The following is a 17,693-nucleotide window of genomic DNA, read 5'->3' as shown; positions in this document are numbered from 1 at the left end:
AACCACCTATACTATTGGTCACAATGCAGGTTCTCTTTCTATCCACATGTCAAGCCTCTCTTATACTCTACACTAGGACAGATCAACCATTATGTAATTTTTTCGTTGCTCAATTCTTTCAGTATATATTGGTGTAGGTGTTCCTGCCTCTATGACAATCTTTTCACTTATCATCTTTATCATAAATAAATAATTTTCTACACAAACATATTCAAGGATAGAAATAGACAACCTGGCAAAGGAGAAACAAAATATGCTATTTCACATGAAATTAAATTACAAAAAACAAACAAAATAGACTATTGAAAATGTAAAACTAACTTTAAAATCATGCAAGTGTCCCATAATCATCTTTATACTGCAAGATAAACAATCAATAAATAACCAAATTTGAGGATAGAGATATACCAAATCAAGAAAAAAAGTGAGCGAAGGAGACTCACATGAAAAAATAAATTAAATAAAAAAATAAAACATGCTATTAAACATGCAAAGATAAGTTAAGAACCCAACAATTGTTTCACAAAATAACAGGTTCATACCAATGTTTCAAAAAATAACTTATTCATGCCATTAATTCAACTATTACAGAGAACAAAACATGTGCTTACCATAATATCTCCTTGTCGATGATGTGTTAGTCACTCAAAAAGTCATCGATGATGTGTTGTTGCTCGACGAAGATAAAATAATTATGTTAGATATTTACCGAAAATAGTCATTGAAAAACTCACACAAAATATTGTCAAGGGAAACAGGTCGCAGACCACAAAAACCTATTTTTATGCAAAAATAACCTTAAATATGAAACAAACATTTTGAAAATACAAAGCATCACATATAAAGGTTCACATCGTTTTACGACATTTACAAGCATAATTTGTGAATGTCGTAAAATATTTGTGAACATAAGTATTTAGTTAAAGAAGTTTGATACATCTTGAGGACATTCACAATCAAAATTTGTGAAGCTTAAACAATATTTACATATATGTATTTAGTTAAAAAGATGTTCATAAAATTTGGGGACATTCTTACAAATGATTTGCAAAGGTCATATATATTTGTGGACATAAGTACTTAGTTAAAGGATGTTCACAAATTTTGGAGATATTCATACAAATTATTTGACAAGGTTATAATATATTTGTGGACCTACCAAAACAGTGTTTAGTTAAAGGCCGTTCACACATTTTGGGTGACATTCACAAATATGATTTGCGAATGTCATACCATATTTGTGAAAGTACACTGAGAGTGATTAGTTCAAAGACGTTCACACATTTTGGGTGACATTCACAAAAATCATTTGCAATAGTCGTATCATATTTAAGGAACTATGTCAAGAGTATTTAGCTAAAGGGGGTTCTGGTTTACATGACCAAGAACGGATCCATGACAAGATTGGGTTTCTGGTTATAATTCTGCACGAACCTAGACTCGGCCTAGGAATGAATAGAGTTAGGACTGGTATGGATAGAGTAAACAAAACATGATAAAAACTTTATTTTTTTTTGCATTAAACCTGACATCAGATTAGTCAGATTCAGTAGCGAAATCTGGATCTAATTGGAAATTGGTTTCAGGTTTGGTATTGAGTTTTTCATTGAAACTCAACCAAAATCCAATTAAATTCCAATTCCAACTAAAACCGAAACCAATTAAGTGTAAGTATTGGGTTTGAAGCTAGTTGGATCCGGTATCAGTTTTAACTTTTTCGATCCGATATTGACTCTGAGTATGAAACCAATTAGGTTGGATCCGATTCGGGTTTATCTTTTTTCCATCTGAATCCGACCGGTTGACTTCACTAATCCCACAACCTGTAAAACCTAACTGACCAGAACCCGAAACAAAACCTGGCATATACCCAAATCCATTTAATACTCGAAACCTCGAACTGGTTCGAACTCGACATATTTAAACTTGTCCCAGCCACAACCAGTTCACACCCAATTTTGGTAAGAAACATTAGCAAATAATATTCTTAATGAATAGCTAATTCTATTAGTTATTTAAATTTTGATAGGTGGAAATTAGGTCTATAATATCAATCATATCGAGACCTGAGACAAGTGAACTCATATGGGTACATATTCTTCGAGCCATGCCCAGACCAGAACCCAGACCCGAATAAAACGGGTCGGGTCTGGGTCAAATTCATAGAGACAAACAAAAAACGGCTCCATCGGAGACCCGAACGGTTTATACCCCACCTGGATCATATCTGAACCTGTTAACTTATGTGTCCAAAACTTTCTGGTGTACCCAGACCCGAACCATAGTGGGTCGGACTTGTGTCTAACTTTGAGATCAGTTTCGAAATCGAGTCTGACAGAGCACAACCCGAACCCGAACAGAACGGACCCATTTACACCCCTAGATGGGCATTGAGTAATGAGTATGGTATCTATCTGCAATGGCCCAACCGTTTCCAGAAGCGCAGTACAACATATAAAACTCCAAGCCCAAGTCTACAGCATTCTACTGCAACGTGTAGCATTAGAGGTTCATATCCATAGAAAGTCCCTCACATTGTAATGAATTCTAGAAACAACTTTTTTTTTTTTTATAGACGGCACCAAAAGCTTCAAACTTGGATACTCTCACTGTTCGCGACGTTCTCTCACAAAAACAAAACCTGGCGTTTTATATTGCCGGTTCGATAAATTGGTTCCGTTAATCGATGCCGTTTTTCTTCGTTTTCCCTCCATTTCTCCGATCCCTCCCCCTCACGCCCGAGAAATGAAAGGAGAGAAGTCGAAGAGAGCGATAAAACCCTAACCCTAACCTCAACTCCAATCCTATTCTCTGATCTAATTTTCCCTTTGATTCACCATTTCGAATATGATTTTCTGACGGAGAAAACCCCAAATCTGCCTCCGTGTCGGGGATTTCCCGGGATTGATATGAAAAGAAGCGGCTAAACCCTTTTAGTGGTGACCAAAACGGCATATTTCGGGGCGTTGTTTGCATGATCTCTTGTTGAAGCAGGAGCAGGAGAGATGAGGAGTTTCAGCAGAGGGGACCTGCAGGCTTGGTGGGATCGCATCGTCGAGGCCGAGAGCAACGCAACGGATCCGTCGGAGCAGGAAAGAGTTTGCAACGAGAAGGAAGAATGGTGAGGCTTCTTCCTCTTTCAAATTTTCCTTTTTTGGTTCCTTTACTAAAAAATTTGTCCATTCTTGCGCCGAAATTTGGTAAATTCGGGGTTTTTGATGGCTTGATGGTTGTTGTTTTGGATCGTGCACTGCAATTAACGTTAGAAACTAGGGCACATTTGTTTTGAGGCATGCAATCAATGGCCCTAATGCTTCATCTATGTTATGGAAAGAAGATTTGTACGTACACCAGATTCAGTCACTTCAACTAATAGTTTAGACTTTAGTTAAACTGTGAAAAACTTAAACATTTTTCATGCACTTATGTTATAAGTGCAAATTGTAACCAAGAAGAGAAGAGCGGGCTTTCTTTGGACTTGATATTTACTTGTTTCTCACTTTTTTTTTTTTGTGAATTTATGATAGTAACATACGTCACATGGCAATCATAAAGGGAATTGCGAACTGCCATTCTCATGCAAGATCCAATTAAGAGTATCATCTAAGGCGCAGGACGTGGCACATGAGTAGATTGGCGAAACAGGTTATATGTTCCCCAGTGGTTCTCGGGTCTGAATGAGCACCACATATGTAAGCATGTGGGGTTCGTTTCCCCGTGTGTGTTGACATCACTTAGCATCAGAGTCCGGTTTGTTTGCAAAGACTTAAGTACCCTTTCTCGCCATTAGTGCCATGAAACGACGTTTCGAGTAAAGGATAAAAATGTCTTCCTACCAAAAGAGAGAAATGGTTAAAATCATCATCGTTTTCGCCTTAAGGAGTAAATGATTCTGCTTTAACAGGAGCTCCTCGCAATATGTCGCCCTAAAGGTTCTGTCTCACCCTTTGACGATGCACCATCTGCTGTAACAGGAGCTCCCTTTGATGATACATCCTTTGACGTCGTCTGCTGTCGTGAGATCACCCATTGTCGTCATCTGCTATCGTCAGAGCACCCTTTTTCGTCGTCTACTGTCGCTGGAGCACCCCTTTTTGTCGTCTACTGTCGTCGGAGCATAGTCAGAGCACCGTTGCCACCATCGGCTGCATCTACTTTCTAGGTGTTTCTCCTCCACTGTCGGATTAGCAAAATTTGTGTCTTTTTGGTGAATATTGTATAAGGTTTCATTATGTAAACAAATCGATTTTCGTTATGTAAATTTGAATGCTAAATCTTACAACTGGTTATACTATTTATGCTAAATAATACCTATTTTCATACCGAAACAAATCGATTTGTACCTATCCACTTTATGGGCGTCGAAAAACAGTTAGCACGATTTGTTCTTATGAAGGCCAAACATTACAACCATATGTACTTATGAAGGCTAAATTTCTACAACGATTTGTAAGTTTGAATTTAACAATAATTTATACATTTAATGCAGTTGCGATTTGTTCGATGCAACAATGATTTATACGTTTCAAGCAGTAGCGATTTAGCCGATTTATGATTCATGATTTATACATTTAAAGCAGTAGCGATTTATGATTTACAACGATATGTACTTATGAAGGGTTTGATTTCTACAACGATTTGCTGTTAAATTTATGTGTTGTGCAAATTAACAATGACTACAATTCGTAAGACAAGAAAGCCTTTGCCGTTGGAGGGGATGACTCTTGGAGAAATCATCCGTCAATCCGATATATATGAGGGTTATGTAAAGTACCAAAATATAATGAACATTGACCATGAAAAAGACACGAACAAATTGTTGGATATTTACTATGCGGAGCCTGATCCATCAGATATTGAAGATGAAAAGCAAACGAAGAAAGATGAGGAAGAACTAAGGATAAAGAATAAGAAGAAGGATGGCGAAGATAAGGAAAAACAAAGGAAGAAGGAGGAGAATGAAAACTACGCGCACTTACGAGGCAAAAGGATTTCTTCCTGCCGACCATGCAAAATTAAATCTACATGAACACCATTCTTCATGTTATCTGTTAGCATCACACTATACTATGCATCGAGTTGTTATTTACCGTGCCAATTAAAGAAACAACTTATTCTATATGTGTGTTGACGATAGCGATTCACGTGACAACGATTTAATAACAGCTACGACGCTGTGAAGCAATTTCAATTTTAATTGCTAAATAGACACAATTTGAATACGCAAATCGCCACTGCAATCGCGCAACAATGTAAATGCCACACACACACGTTTCAATATCATAATACAAATATCTTACAAATCGATACTAGCAAACACATAATATGTTACAAATCGATAATGTCGCATAATATATTACAAATCGATATGAAAATTCAGCATAATAGCTTATAAATAGCGATTTGCGTTATACTATTCCAATATTTTCTATACAAAGGCAAATCGTTGTGGCCAACATATACGTCATTGCGTAAATCACATAAATCGTCAACCGGAATCCAGGTCTCACAAGGCATATCGATTTTTGACAACGAGCGGGATGTTGAATGACGTTTACTGTTGAATCCCAAATGTTACAACGATATGTACTTATGAAGGATGTGATTTCTACCACGATTTGTACGTTTGAAGCAACAATTTGTACGTTTAAAGCATGAACGATTTATATGTTTGATTACAGGTACGAAGCTTTGAAGCGATTTCCATAGAAATCGCTAAATGAACAACGATTTGAACACGCAAATGGCCACTTCATGTCGCTACAATATAAATTCCTCACGCACAGTTTTCAAAAACATATATCAATATCTAACAAATCGACACTAGAAAGCACCTAATATTTTACAAATCGATACATATATCCCATAATATATTACTATACCTAAACCTATACCCTAAACCCTTAATATCTTACTAAACCCTAACCCTAAACCCATAATATATTACTAAACACTAAACCGTAAACCCTAATACCTAAACCCTAACCCTCAACCCTAAACCCAAAACCCTAAACCTAAATCCTAAACCCTAAACCCTAAACCCTAAAAACCCTAAACCGTAAAAACCCTAACCCTAACCCTAAACCCCAAACCATAATCCTAAACCCTAAACCCTAAACCCTTAAGATATTGTTTTGATTATTAATATCGATTTAAGATATTGTTTTGATTCTAAATATCGATTTTTAAGATATCAATACGAATTTCCAAATTGATTTAAGATATTGTTATGAATCTTAATATCGATTTCTATGCTGATTTTTAATATGGATTTAAGATATTATTTTGATTCTTAATATCGATTTAAGATATTGTTTTGATTCTAAATATCGATTTTAAAGATTTCAATACGAATTTTCAAATCGATTTAAGATATTGTTCTGAATCTTAATATCGATTTCTATACTGATTCTTAATATCGATTTAAGATATTGTTTTGATTCTAAATATCGATTTTTAAGATATCAATAAGAATTTTCATATTGATTTAAGATGTTTTGATTCTTAATATCGATTTAAGATATTGTTTTGATTCTAAATATCGATTTTTAAGATATCAATACGAATTTCTAAATCGATTTAAGATATTGTTCTGATTCTTAATATCGATTTAAGATATTGTCTTGATTCTTAATATCGATTTAAGACATTGTTTTGATTCTAAATATAGATTTTTAAGATATCAATAGGAATTTCCATATCGATTTAAGATGTTTTGATTCTTAATATCGATTTAAGATGTTTTGATTCTTAATATCGATTTAAGATACTGTTTTGATTCTAAATATTGATTTCTATCCTGATTTTGTATATCGATTTATAAGCTATCAACAGTAATTTTAATATCGATTTGTATGATATTTGATCATCGAAGTGCGTTATACTATAACAATATTTTTGTAACAAAGTCAAATCTTTGTGGGCGACAAAGACATTATTATAAAATCTTTTATTATAAAACGTGAACCGACAAAAAATCTTTGGCGGGTCCCATAAGCATTAAACTCCTCGGCTATAAAAGGAGCTCTTCACAATATAATTTTTCCCTAAATGTTCCATAAAAAATCTAACGTTTCATCTTCTTTCGCCGGAGCACCCTTTGCCGTCTCAGTGGGTTTTTGTGTTGTGCAGGTTACCAATGACTTACATTCCTAAGAGAAGAAACACTTCGTTGTCAGCGGGGAAATCTCTTGACGAAATTGTCGAACAGTATTCTTTGTATAAGCAATTAGAAGCGTACTATGGAATAATGAAGATTGAGAATGATAAAGAAAGGGAGCAATTGCTGGTAAAGTATAGAGCGAAGCCTAATCCGCCCGATATTGAAGATGATAATCCAACTAAGAATGATGATGAAGAAGTACGGATGAAAAAGAAGAAGAAGGATGACGAAGAGAAGCAAAATGAAAGGAAGGTGGAGGATAATGAAAAAAAGCAAAAGAAATCAATGCAAAAGAAGGAGGAGGTGGAGGATAGGGGAAAGCAAAGGAATAATAAGGAGACGGAAGAGAAGCGAAGGCAAAAGGAGGAGGAGGAGGAGGTAAGGGAAAAGCAAAGGCAAAAGGAGGAGGAGGAGGAGAGGGAAAAACAAAGGGAGAATAAGGAGGAGGAGGAAGAGAAGCGATGGAAAAAGGAGGAGGAGGAGGAGGAGAGAAAAAAGCAAAGGGCTAATAAGGAGGAGGAAGAGAAGCGAAGGCAAAAGGAGGAGGAGGAGGAGAGGGAAAAACAAAGGAAAAATAAGGAGAAGGAGGAAGATAAGCGAAGACAATTGAAGAAGAAGGATGAGGAGGAAGAGAAGCAAAGACTGTTGAAAAAGAAGGAGGAGGAGGAGGAGGAAGAGAAGCAAAGACAATTGAAGAAGAATGAAGAGGAAAGGCAAATGAAGCAGATTCATGATGAGGAAGAGAAGGAAAGGCAAAGGAAGAAGAAGGAGAAGGAGGACGAGGAAGAGAATGAAAGACAAAAGAAGGAGAAGGCGGACGAGGAAGAGAAGGAAAGGCAAAGGAAGAAGAAGGACAATGAGGATGATGAAGAGAATGCAAGACAAATGAAGGAGGAGGACGAGGAAGAAAAGGAAAGAGAAAGGAAGAAGCAGGACGAGGAAGAGAAGGAAAAGGAAAGGAAGAAGCAGGAGGAAAAGAAGGAAAGGGAAAGGAAAGGAAAGCATCCTGTTAAAATGAAGATCTCCACGTTCACCTGTGCAGGAAAGAAGGAACGAGATATTGAGAGAAGCGATTGCAGGGAAAACATGTTAAAAAAGAACTTAGCGTATTTTCATTGTATTAGGTTTTGAGTATATAACTAATACATAATTTTAGGGTACAAAAATACCCTCTAATAAGCATAATTACAATACTTTTTAACGTTTGGATCTTGATCCGATCCAGTACAAAAGTTGGGTCTTGTCCTGCACAGACCCGACTTGGGTCCAAGACCCAATAACGACTTCTTTTCAGCCTCCCTCAAGTTGTGCATGGTCCTAGACCATGAACAACTTGCCTTTCAGAATCCAAAATCTGTCCTTTGTTAATACCAGAAGGAAGGAAGAAGTGCAAAAGCAGAGTAAGGGAGGGGATGAAGAGGAGAAAAATGTGATCAAGGTACGTTAATAACTACTGTATGTCGCGATGTACTGTTGTAGGTATTATTATGAATAGCGATTACTATGAATATCGATTACTCTTTATAGCGATTATCATATATAGCGATTACTCTGTATAGCGATTACTGCGATAACGATTACTGCGATAGCGATTACTGCGATAGCGATTACACTGTATAGCGATTGCTGCGATAACGATTACTATGCATAGCGATTTGATATTTTGTGTTATAGGCAGGTCAGAAGAAAAGCAGAGCAGCAGGTGAAAAGCTGAAAGGGCGGTGTCAGTGGCCTGTAGTTCTGTTGTGGTTCAGAAAGCAAAGTGAATATCAAAAGTACCGATTACGAAAGATGCACTTCGGCGGCCTTCTAGACCAACATTATTTTGAAAATTACTGGAACACCATAACCCACCTGGTCAATAAGTGGAACCATAAAACAAACACATTCCAGTTTGGGGATTTTAAGATCACCATGATTTTTGAAGATGTGGCACGAATTACGGGTCTTAAGTGCCATAAAAGTGCTATAATAACACGGGATTCAAACTATAACCTAAGGGACAATTGCACAGCCTTTCTAGGAATGTCGATGGAGGAATGGCGTGAGTGTATTTCTGGTGGAAGCAATTCCTCGTCGATGAAAGTTCATTTTTTTCGTAATAAATGGGAAGGCTGGTCCGCTGCATGTGCATCTGAAATAGTTGACCAAGAGTTGCATGACTTCTTTCTTTATTTTTTTGGACTTACTTTATTTTTCGATTGTTCTGGTTCGAGAATAAGTTACTTGTGGCTGCAGTTCCTGGAAGACTTAGATAAAGTCGACAACTGGGCATTGGGTGCTGTTATGCTCGCATACTTGTACAATAACTTTACCGTGCGAGTAAAGGTACAAAAACCGTCGGGGGGTTTTAGCCATTTGTTCAGGTATTTGTTTATTACATATTTAGTGCTTGTGGACTAAGCTCATTGAAGGTTGTAGTCTTACTAATATATTGTTTTTGTAGGCCTGGACGTGAGAGCATATTGTCGCCTTGTGTTCTCAGTGTGGCCCTGCGGTTTGTGGTTTTCCCAATATCAGCCAGTGGGCTTCAATAAATGTCAAGGAGGAAAATGCTCAGTTTATTTTAGATGAGCTGCAATTAAATGATGTAAAATTGTTTAAAATCGTTGTAATGTTTAGCATTCTTAAGTAATCATCGCTTTAGGATTTTGTTCTTTTTAGTACAAATCATTATCTTCTTAGCATCCAACTTTCATTAGCGTAAATCGTTGTAATGTTTAGCATTCTTAAGTAATCATCGCTTTAGGATTTTGTCTTTCTTAGTACAAATCGTTATTTCTTTAGCATCTAACTTTCATTAGTGTAAATCGTTATAATGTCTAACATTCTTAAGTAATCGCTTTAGGATTTTGTCTTCCTTATTACAAATCATTATCGCATTTGCATCTAACTTTCATTAGCGTAAATCGTTGTAATGTTTAACATTCTTAAGTAATCATCGCTTTAAGATTTTGTATTCCTTAGTACAAATCGTTATCGCATTTGCATCTAACTTTCATTAGCGTAAATCGTTGTAATATATAACATTCTTAAGTAATCATCGCTTTCAACATTTTCTCTTCCTTGGTACAAATCGTTATCGCATTTGCATCTAACTTTCATTAGCATAAATTGTTGTAATGTTTAGCATTCTTAAGTAATCGTCGCTTTAGGATTTTGTATTCCTTAGTACAAATCGTTATCGCATGTGCATCTAACTTTCATTAGCGTAAATCGTTGTACTGTTTAGCATTCTTAAGTATTCACCGCATTCAACATTTTGTCTTCCTTAGTACAAATTGTTATTGCATTCAGCATTTTGCATAAATAATTATGTCTATATCTAAACCACAATCTCGATTGTACAGGTTATGTGGAGACCTTATGGGGATGGGGAGGACGAGGACGACGAGGTTGTTGACGAGGCTGCGAGACTGTCTGTCTGCGATATTTGGCTCTTTAGAAAACGTGAAGCCAAGTTGCAGCATGGTAGTCAAGTACTCCTATAAGCTGCCTTGGGACAGTCGATTCCAAAATTGCCTATAGTATTGAAAATGAAGATGAATAGTGGTGGGGCCAGGAACGTGAACTGACACGAACGCTTCAGAAAACAATTGGATAGCTGAAACAAATGAGGTGTTCGTGCCATACCATATGATTATAAAGAACGACAATATGACCCCAACTATTTTAAACAATATTGGCAACTCATGCGTGAAAATCGACAGATTGAGGAGAAGCAATCTGAAAGTAAGTTCACTCTTGTCACCGAGCATGTCGTCCTCCAACATATACCTAATGCCCATCGTGTCTATTTGGCGGATACTACGATTCCCTTTGTTGCAGAACACAATAAGGAGCAAACACAACTCCTAAAGGAGAAGGTATCATCCGACCAAAGGTTAGCGATGCTGGAGAGTGAGAATAAGGAGTTACGGAAGGACGTGCAGAATTTGAGTAGACAAATTGGGTTACTGGTTGAGATGATTATCAGTGGGTTTAATAAGATCAAGGAAATGAAGAGGCCACCGAATAACGAGACTCCACCAAGTCCAAGAAAACGATGATTTCTATGTCCATCTGAGTTCTATCATTCTTTGTTGTAATTATATAATTCTTTCCTTAATAAGTGTAACACAAAAGTGCCCCTGAAAAATCGATAAGTCTACATAAACTTAGGTTTGTAATTATATAATTCTTTCATGATTTGTACTTACGTATAGCGCTTACTGGCTTAGGGTTTATTATGTATCGCGATTCCTGTGATAGCGATTACTCTGTATAGCGCTTACTATGTATAGTGATTATAAAGTTACCATGATTTGTACTTACATTTACTAAATCGTATATCGATTACTAGTTTAGGGTTTATTACTTGTACCGTTTCGTGTGATAGCGATTACTTAATATGTCGATTGCTCAGTTAACGATTATGAAGATACCATTATTTGTACTTACATTTGCTAAATCGTATAACGATTACTGGTTTATGGTTTATTATTTATAACGTTTTCTGTGATAGCGATTACTAAGTTTAGCGATTAATAGGTATAGCGATTATGAAGTTACCACAATTTGTACTTACGTTTGCTAAATCGTATAGCGATTATTAGTTTTGAGTTTATTATGTATAGCGATTCCTGTAATAGCGATTACTCAGTATAACGACTATGAAGTTACCATGATTTGTACTTTTGTTAAATCGTATAGTGATTACCGATTTAGGGTTTATTACTTATAGCATTTCCTGTGATAGCGATTACTTAGTATAACGATTAATAGGGATAGAGATTATGAAGTTTCCACGATTTGAGCTTACGTTTGCTAAATCCTATAGCGATTACTAGTTTTGAGTTTATATTGTATAGCGATTACTAGTTATGGCGATTATGAAGTTACCACGATTTGTACTTAGGTTTGTTCAATCGTTAAACCATTACTGGATTAGGTTTTATTATTTATAGCGTTTTCTTTAGGTGCAATGAACGTCGCATAACATTAGTTTAGGGTTTAGGGTCTAGAGTTTAGGGAAACGTCATCTCACACGCTATTGATGTTATGCGACGTGTCATTTATTTACACGTACTAACGTTGTTTCGATGATACTAACAAACAAAACATCTTTTAATTAATGCACAATGTAATTTATTTATTTGTTAATATTCTTTTTGCATAATTTTTGAAAACTAGCGGGACGTGAAACGCCATGAAGAATAAATAAATGAAGCGTCACATAACTTCCATAGTGTGTTCCGCAAGGAACACAAGATGTTTCCTTTAAGAGCATGAAACATGCAACATTTCATTTAAAGAAGAAAATGAGCCTTTCCTATAACTTGCTTCGTGAGCAACAAACAGAAAAATCGACGTTTCCTTTAACCTCCTTCGTCGTAAAAGCTGTATCGATGTCGAAGAAGGACGATGCGATTCAGTCGAACGTCCACAAAAAAGGGTACCTTCGATTCCTATAACATGCTTCGTCTTTTTTACGTCGTTTACAGTTCGTTTACTAAATATAATGCTACCGTTCGTTTACTGAATATTCAGCTAATTTCACTGCAACATCTACAAAACAAGAAGAGAACATCGACCGAATGCAAGATGAATTTGCAGAAGGACACACTATCAGTAATTTTATACGTATGAAACCACTATCAGTTTTATATTTACGTATGCCATGGGTATGTATATTAACAAGTGCATATTTCTTGTAAACAAACTATACTCGATTTCGTCATGTATATTCAAAGCAAGGGAACAATCATGTTGGTCTGCGTCGTCACCCCTTATTTTATGGTATATCGGTTACTTATATGTTTATTTTTTTTTTTGATTTACTAATGTACCTTCGTGTTTTAAACTTACTATTATTACTGTTTCATTCAACAAAGTATTGTCCGCCGAATGCCATACGCGGCTGGATTTCTAGACGGACTACAATACTGAGGTAACGATGACCAAATGATAGACTTTTGTTCAAGTGAAAAGGTTTGTGACCATATCGATTTGTAAGATGTTAAATCTATTTAAGATCTTGTTTTGATTCTTAATATCGATTTTTAAGCTATCAAAAAGAATTTGCATATCAATTTAGGATATTGTTTTGATTCTTAATATCGATTTCTATACTGATTCTAAATATTGATTTTTAAGATATTATTTAGATTCTTAATATCGATTTAAGATATTGTTTTGATTCTTAATATCGATGTCTATGCTGATTCTTAATATCTATTTTTAAGCTATCAACATATCGATTTAAGATATTGTTTTGATTCTTAATATCGATTTCTATGCTGATTCTTAATATCGATTTAAGATATTGTTTTGATTCTTAATATCGACTTAAGATATTGTTTTCATTCTAAATATTGATTTTTAAGATATCAATACGAATTTCCATATCGATTTAAGATGTTTTGATTCTTAATATCGATTTAAGATATTGTTTTGATTCTTAATATCAATTTTTAAGATATTGATTTCTAATTTCTAAATCGATTTAAGATATTGCTCTGAATCTTAATATCGATTTCTATGCTAATTCTTAATATCGATTTAAGATATTGTTTTGATTTTTAATATCAATTTTTATGCTGATTCTTAATATTTATTTTTAAGCTATCAATAGGAATTTCCATATCGATTTAAGATGTTCTGATTCTTAATATCGATTTCTATTCTGTTTCCTAATATCGATTTAAGATATTGGTTTGATTCTCAATATCGATTTATATGTTAATTCTTAACATCGATTTTTATGGTATCATTACGCATTTTCATATCCATTTTTTAAGATATTTTATAATCGATTTGCAGATATTGATTTCTATATTGTGGCAATCAGAAAAGCATTGGGTTTTATACGTGTTGGATGCACGAGAACAAAAAATATGGTTATACAACTCCTTGGATTATAACATTGGTGTAGACTGTGACATTGTGCATTTGGTAAGTTTCTATCTTTAAGATTACCGTATTTTGTACTGTGGCCCGGAATTTACTTGCTTTTGCATAAACCACATGTTGGATTTTCAGAGACATGTTGGGTGTCGACATTGGCTCGTGGAGGCTTCACGTCGCAGATGATGCTCATTTACAAAATAATGGCATCGATTGTGACGTCTTTGTAATGAAGTATATTGAAGTAATATACTATGGACGAGCACCAGAATTCACCGCTGTATGCTGTACACTTAAACATGTTTTATTATCCTATATTATTGGTGACTACATTTTTATATTGGTCTGACTTTCGGGTTTTTTTTTTCCAGGATATACCTAGATTCCGCACAGAACTATGCGAAAAATTGAAGGATTTTCTAGTTGCGGAAGATAAAAAAACCCAGACTGCAAGATTACCTAGAAAGCTACGAAGTACACGAGGCCTTCAGGAGTAAGAGGAAGTCCTTTTAAACGTCTACCTGTTCTCAAGGATAACGTGAAGAGGGTTACATTCTACTACTGAGAGAGAGATAGCAATTTTTGGTTCAACTTTCAATTTTCAAATTTTTTGTGTACAGACATTTGTAAGAGATATTATAGATTGTGTATACAAATTTTGTTAGATTTGTACAAAATTCACATTGATTCATAAACCAAAATTATGAACCTGGCACAAGTGTGTTGAATACGCAAATCGCCACCTCAAGCGCTCAAATCATAATAATGTAAATTTCGCAGGCACATGTTTCAAAATCATAATACAAATATCTTGCAAATCGACACATCTTATAATTTATAGGATATTATATCGATTTTTGTGAGATATTGTTTTGTTTGTTAATATCGATTTGTAATATATTATGCTCAATTATCGTATATCGATTTGTAAGATATTATGTGTTTTCTAGTGTCGATTTGTGAGATATTATTTTGTTTGTTATTATCGATTTGTAATATATTATGCTGAATTGCCGTATATTGATTTGTAAGATATTATGTGTTTTCTAGTGTCGATTTGTGAGAGATTGTTTTGGTTGTTAAAATCAATTTGTAATATATTATGCTGAATTGCTGTATATCGATTTGTAAGATATTATGTGTTTTCTAGTGTTGTTTTGTGAGATATTGTTTTGTTTATTAATATCGATCTGTAATATATTATGCTGAATTGTGGTATATCGATTTGTAGGATATTATGCTGAATTAAAATATACCGATATGTAATATATTATGCTGAACTATCGTACACCGATTTGTAAGATAATATGTGTTTTCTAGTATCGATTTGTGAGACATTGTTTTGGTTGTTAATATCGATTTGTAATATATTATGCTGAATTGCCGTATATCGATTTGTAAGATATTATGTGTTTTCTAGTGTCGTTTTGTGAGATATTGTTTTGTTTATTAATATCCATTTGTAATATATTTTGTTGAATTGCCGTATATCGATTTGTAGGATATTATGCTGAATTGACGTATACCGATTTGTAATATATTATGCTGAATTGTCGTATATCGATTTGTAAGATAATGTGTTTTCTAGTATCGATTTATGAGATATTGTTTTGGTTGTTAATATCGATTTGTAATATATTATGCTGAATTGCTTAATATCGATTTTTAATATATTATGCTGAATTGCCGTATATCGATTTGTAAGATAATGTGTTTTCTAGTATCGATTTGTGAGATATTGTTTTGGTTGTTAATATCGATTTGTAAGTTATTATGTTGAATTGCCATATCGATTTGTAATATATTATGCTCAATTGCTGTATATCGATTTATAATATATTAATTTTTTTAGTGTCGATTTTTATGATATTTGTAGTATGATTTTTATTGTAGAATTACAACAAAGAATTATAGCATTAAAACAAAGAATTATCGATTTACAACAAAGAATTATAGAATTACAATCAATAATTATCGATTTACAACAAAAAATTATCGATATGGCAACCACAGAAGAGATGCTGATGGTGAACGTGGGGGCTCCTGCAATCTCACGGACCGCATTCTTGGAGGCTCCTCCAACACGGGTCTCCTCGACAACGTGGCTTTATGGTACGACAATCTTGGAGGAGAAGACTGAAGTGGGGAAGATGGTGGCTCCAATTTCAACTGTGACCGCCTTCTTGGTGGGGTTGGCTCCTCCAGCATGGGTTTCTTCGACGATGTTGATGTGTCGCGATAAGACAACAACGAAACAGAGGGTGGAGAAGATGGAGGTTCCTCGATTCTTACCCGCGATCGCGTCAATGGCACTTCGTATTCAAAATCATCATCTTTCCTCTGTCTCAAGCAAAAGATAAAAAAGGTTGACGATACACTACAAACTAAGAACCACACAGATGAACAAATCCATTGAGCAGACCATGTTCTTATTCACTATACCTCACATGCATTGTCATTGTCGTCCTCCTTTTCACCTCACAAGTTAGTTATTGGTTGCTTAGGGGTTGGTTGTTTCTTAGACATTTTCTTGCAAACCAATTCCAGTACACCCGTATATCGATTTGTAGGATATTATGCTGAATTGCTGTATACCGATTTATAATATATTTTGCTGAATTGTCGTATATCGATTTATAAGATATTATGTATTTTCGGGTATCGATTTGTGAGATATGATTTTGTTTGTTAATATCGATTTGTGAGCTATTATGTTGATTTTTTTGCTGTATATATTATGCGTTTTCTAGTGTCGATTTTTATGATATTTGTAGTATGATTTCTATTGTAGAATTACAACAAAGAATTATAATATTACAACAAAGAATTATTGATTTACAACAAAGAATTATAAAATTACAATAAAGAATTATTGATTTACAACAAAGAATTATAGAATTACAACAAAGAATTATTGATTTACAACAAAGAATTATAGAACTACAACAAAGAATTATAGAATGCTAAACATTATAACGATTTGTAAGATATGAAAGTTAAATGCTACAACTATTTTGTAGCTGAAGAATCCACATGCGATTCTTGTATTGCGTTGCTCACTTTTGAATTGAACTGAGTTTGTCATGAAACATAACAATATCATACACTACATTAAGTTCAACAAGAAATTCAAACATCCTCCCAAAATTGTTATATACCAAAAGATAAGACCTGTCAAACTCATGCCTTCGTTTCACTCAAACAGGTCTGGAGGATTACAGGTTCCAACGTTATAGTGCACGACTGTAGGGTATTGCTACATGTTGAAAATTACACAAGTTAGATATTGATAAGTTGCACGTAATACAATTTACATGCGAAGCAATATACTGTATTACATACCTGTTCATGCGAATGACTTGGTTGCTTAGGGGTTGATTGTTTCTTAGACATTTTCTTGCTAACCAATTTCAGTGCACCCTTTGTCCTCCGACGACTGCGATCAGAGATAAGTTTTCTTTTGATATCCTTCGCTAGGTGAATATTTTCATCATAATCTACAACGTTTACTCCCGACTTGTCGAAGATGATGTTTACGCTTCAGCGCAACTTCTCATAAGGGTCAGGGAAAGCGTGATTTTCTATTACACTGTTCGATACCGTTTTCTTAGATTGGTCTTCACGAGCTGCAACCGACTTATGGTGA

At 34.8% G+C, this 17,693-nt stretch overlaps 1 protein-coding gene across 2 annotated transcripts in view; it reads left to right on the top strand.

The window, feature by feature from the left end:
* Positions 1 to 2,669: 2,669 nt before the first annotated feature.
* Positions 2,670 to 17,693, top strand: part of LOC149843336 (uncharacterized) — a 129,960-nt gene continuing 114,936 nt past the window's right edge. For both annotated transcript variants that reach the window (XM_089999725.1, XM_089999724.1), the window contains exon 1: positions 2,670 to 3,121. In XM_089999725.1, coding sequence (XP_089855851.1) covers positions 3,006 to 3,121 — 116 coding nt within the window. In that variant the 5' untranslated portion in view covers positions 2,670 to 3,005. The remainder of the gene's footprint in view (positions 3,122 to 17,693) is intronic.

This window comes from Nuphar pumila, chromosome 3, assembly GCF_984573655.1.
Source record: "Nuphar pumila chromosome 3, dmNupPumi1.hap1.1, whole genome shotgun sequence".
NCBI classification, from domain to species: Eukaryota; Viridiplantae; Streptophyta; class Magnoliopsida; order Nymphaeales; family Nymphaeaceae; genus Nuphar; species Nuphar pumila.
The sequence above is the reverse complement of the archived record's forward strand: the minus strand, read 5'-3'. Positions and strand labels throughout refer to the sequence as shown.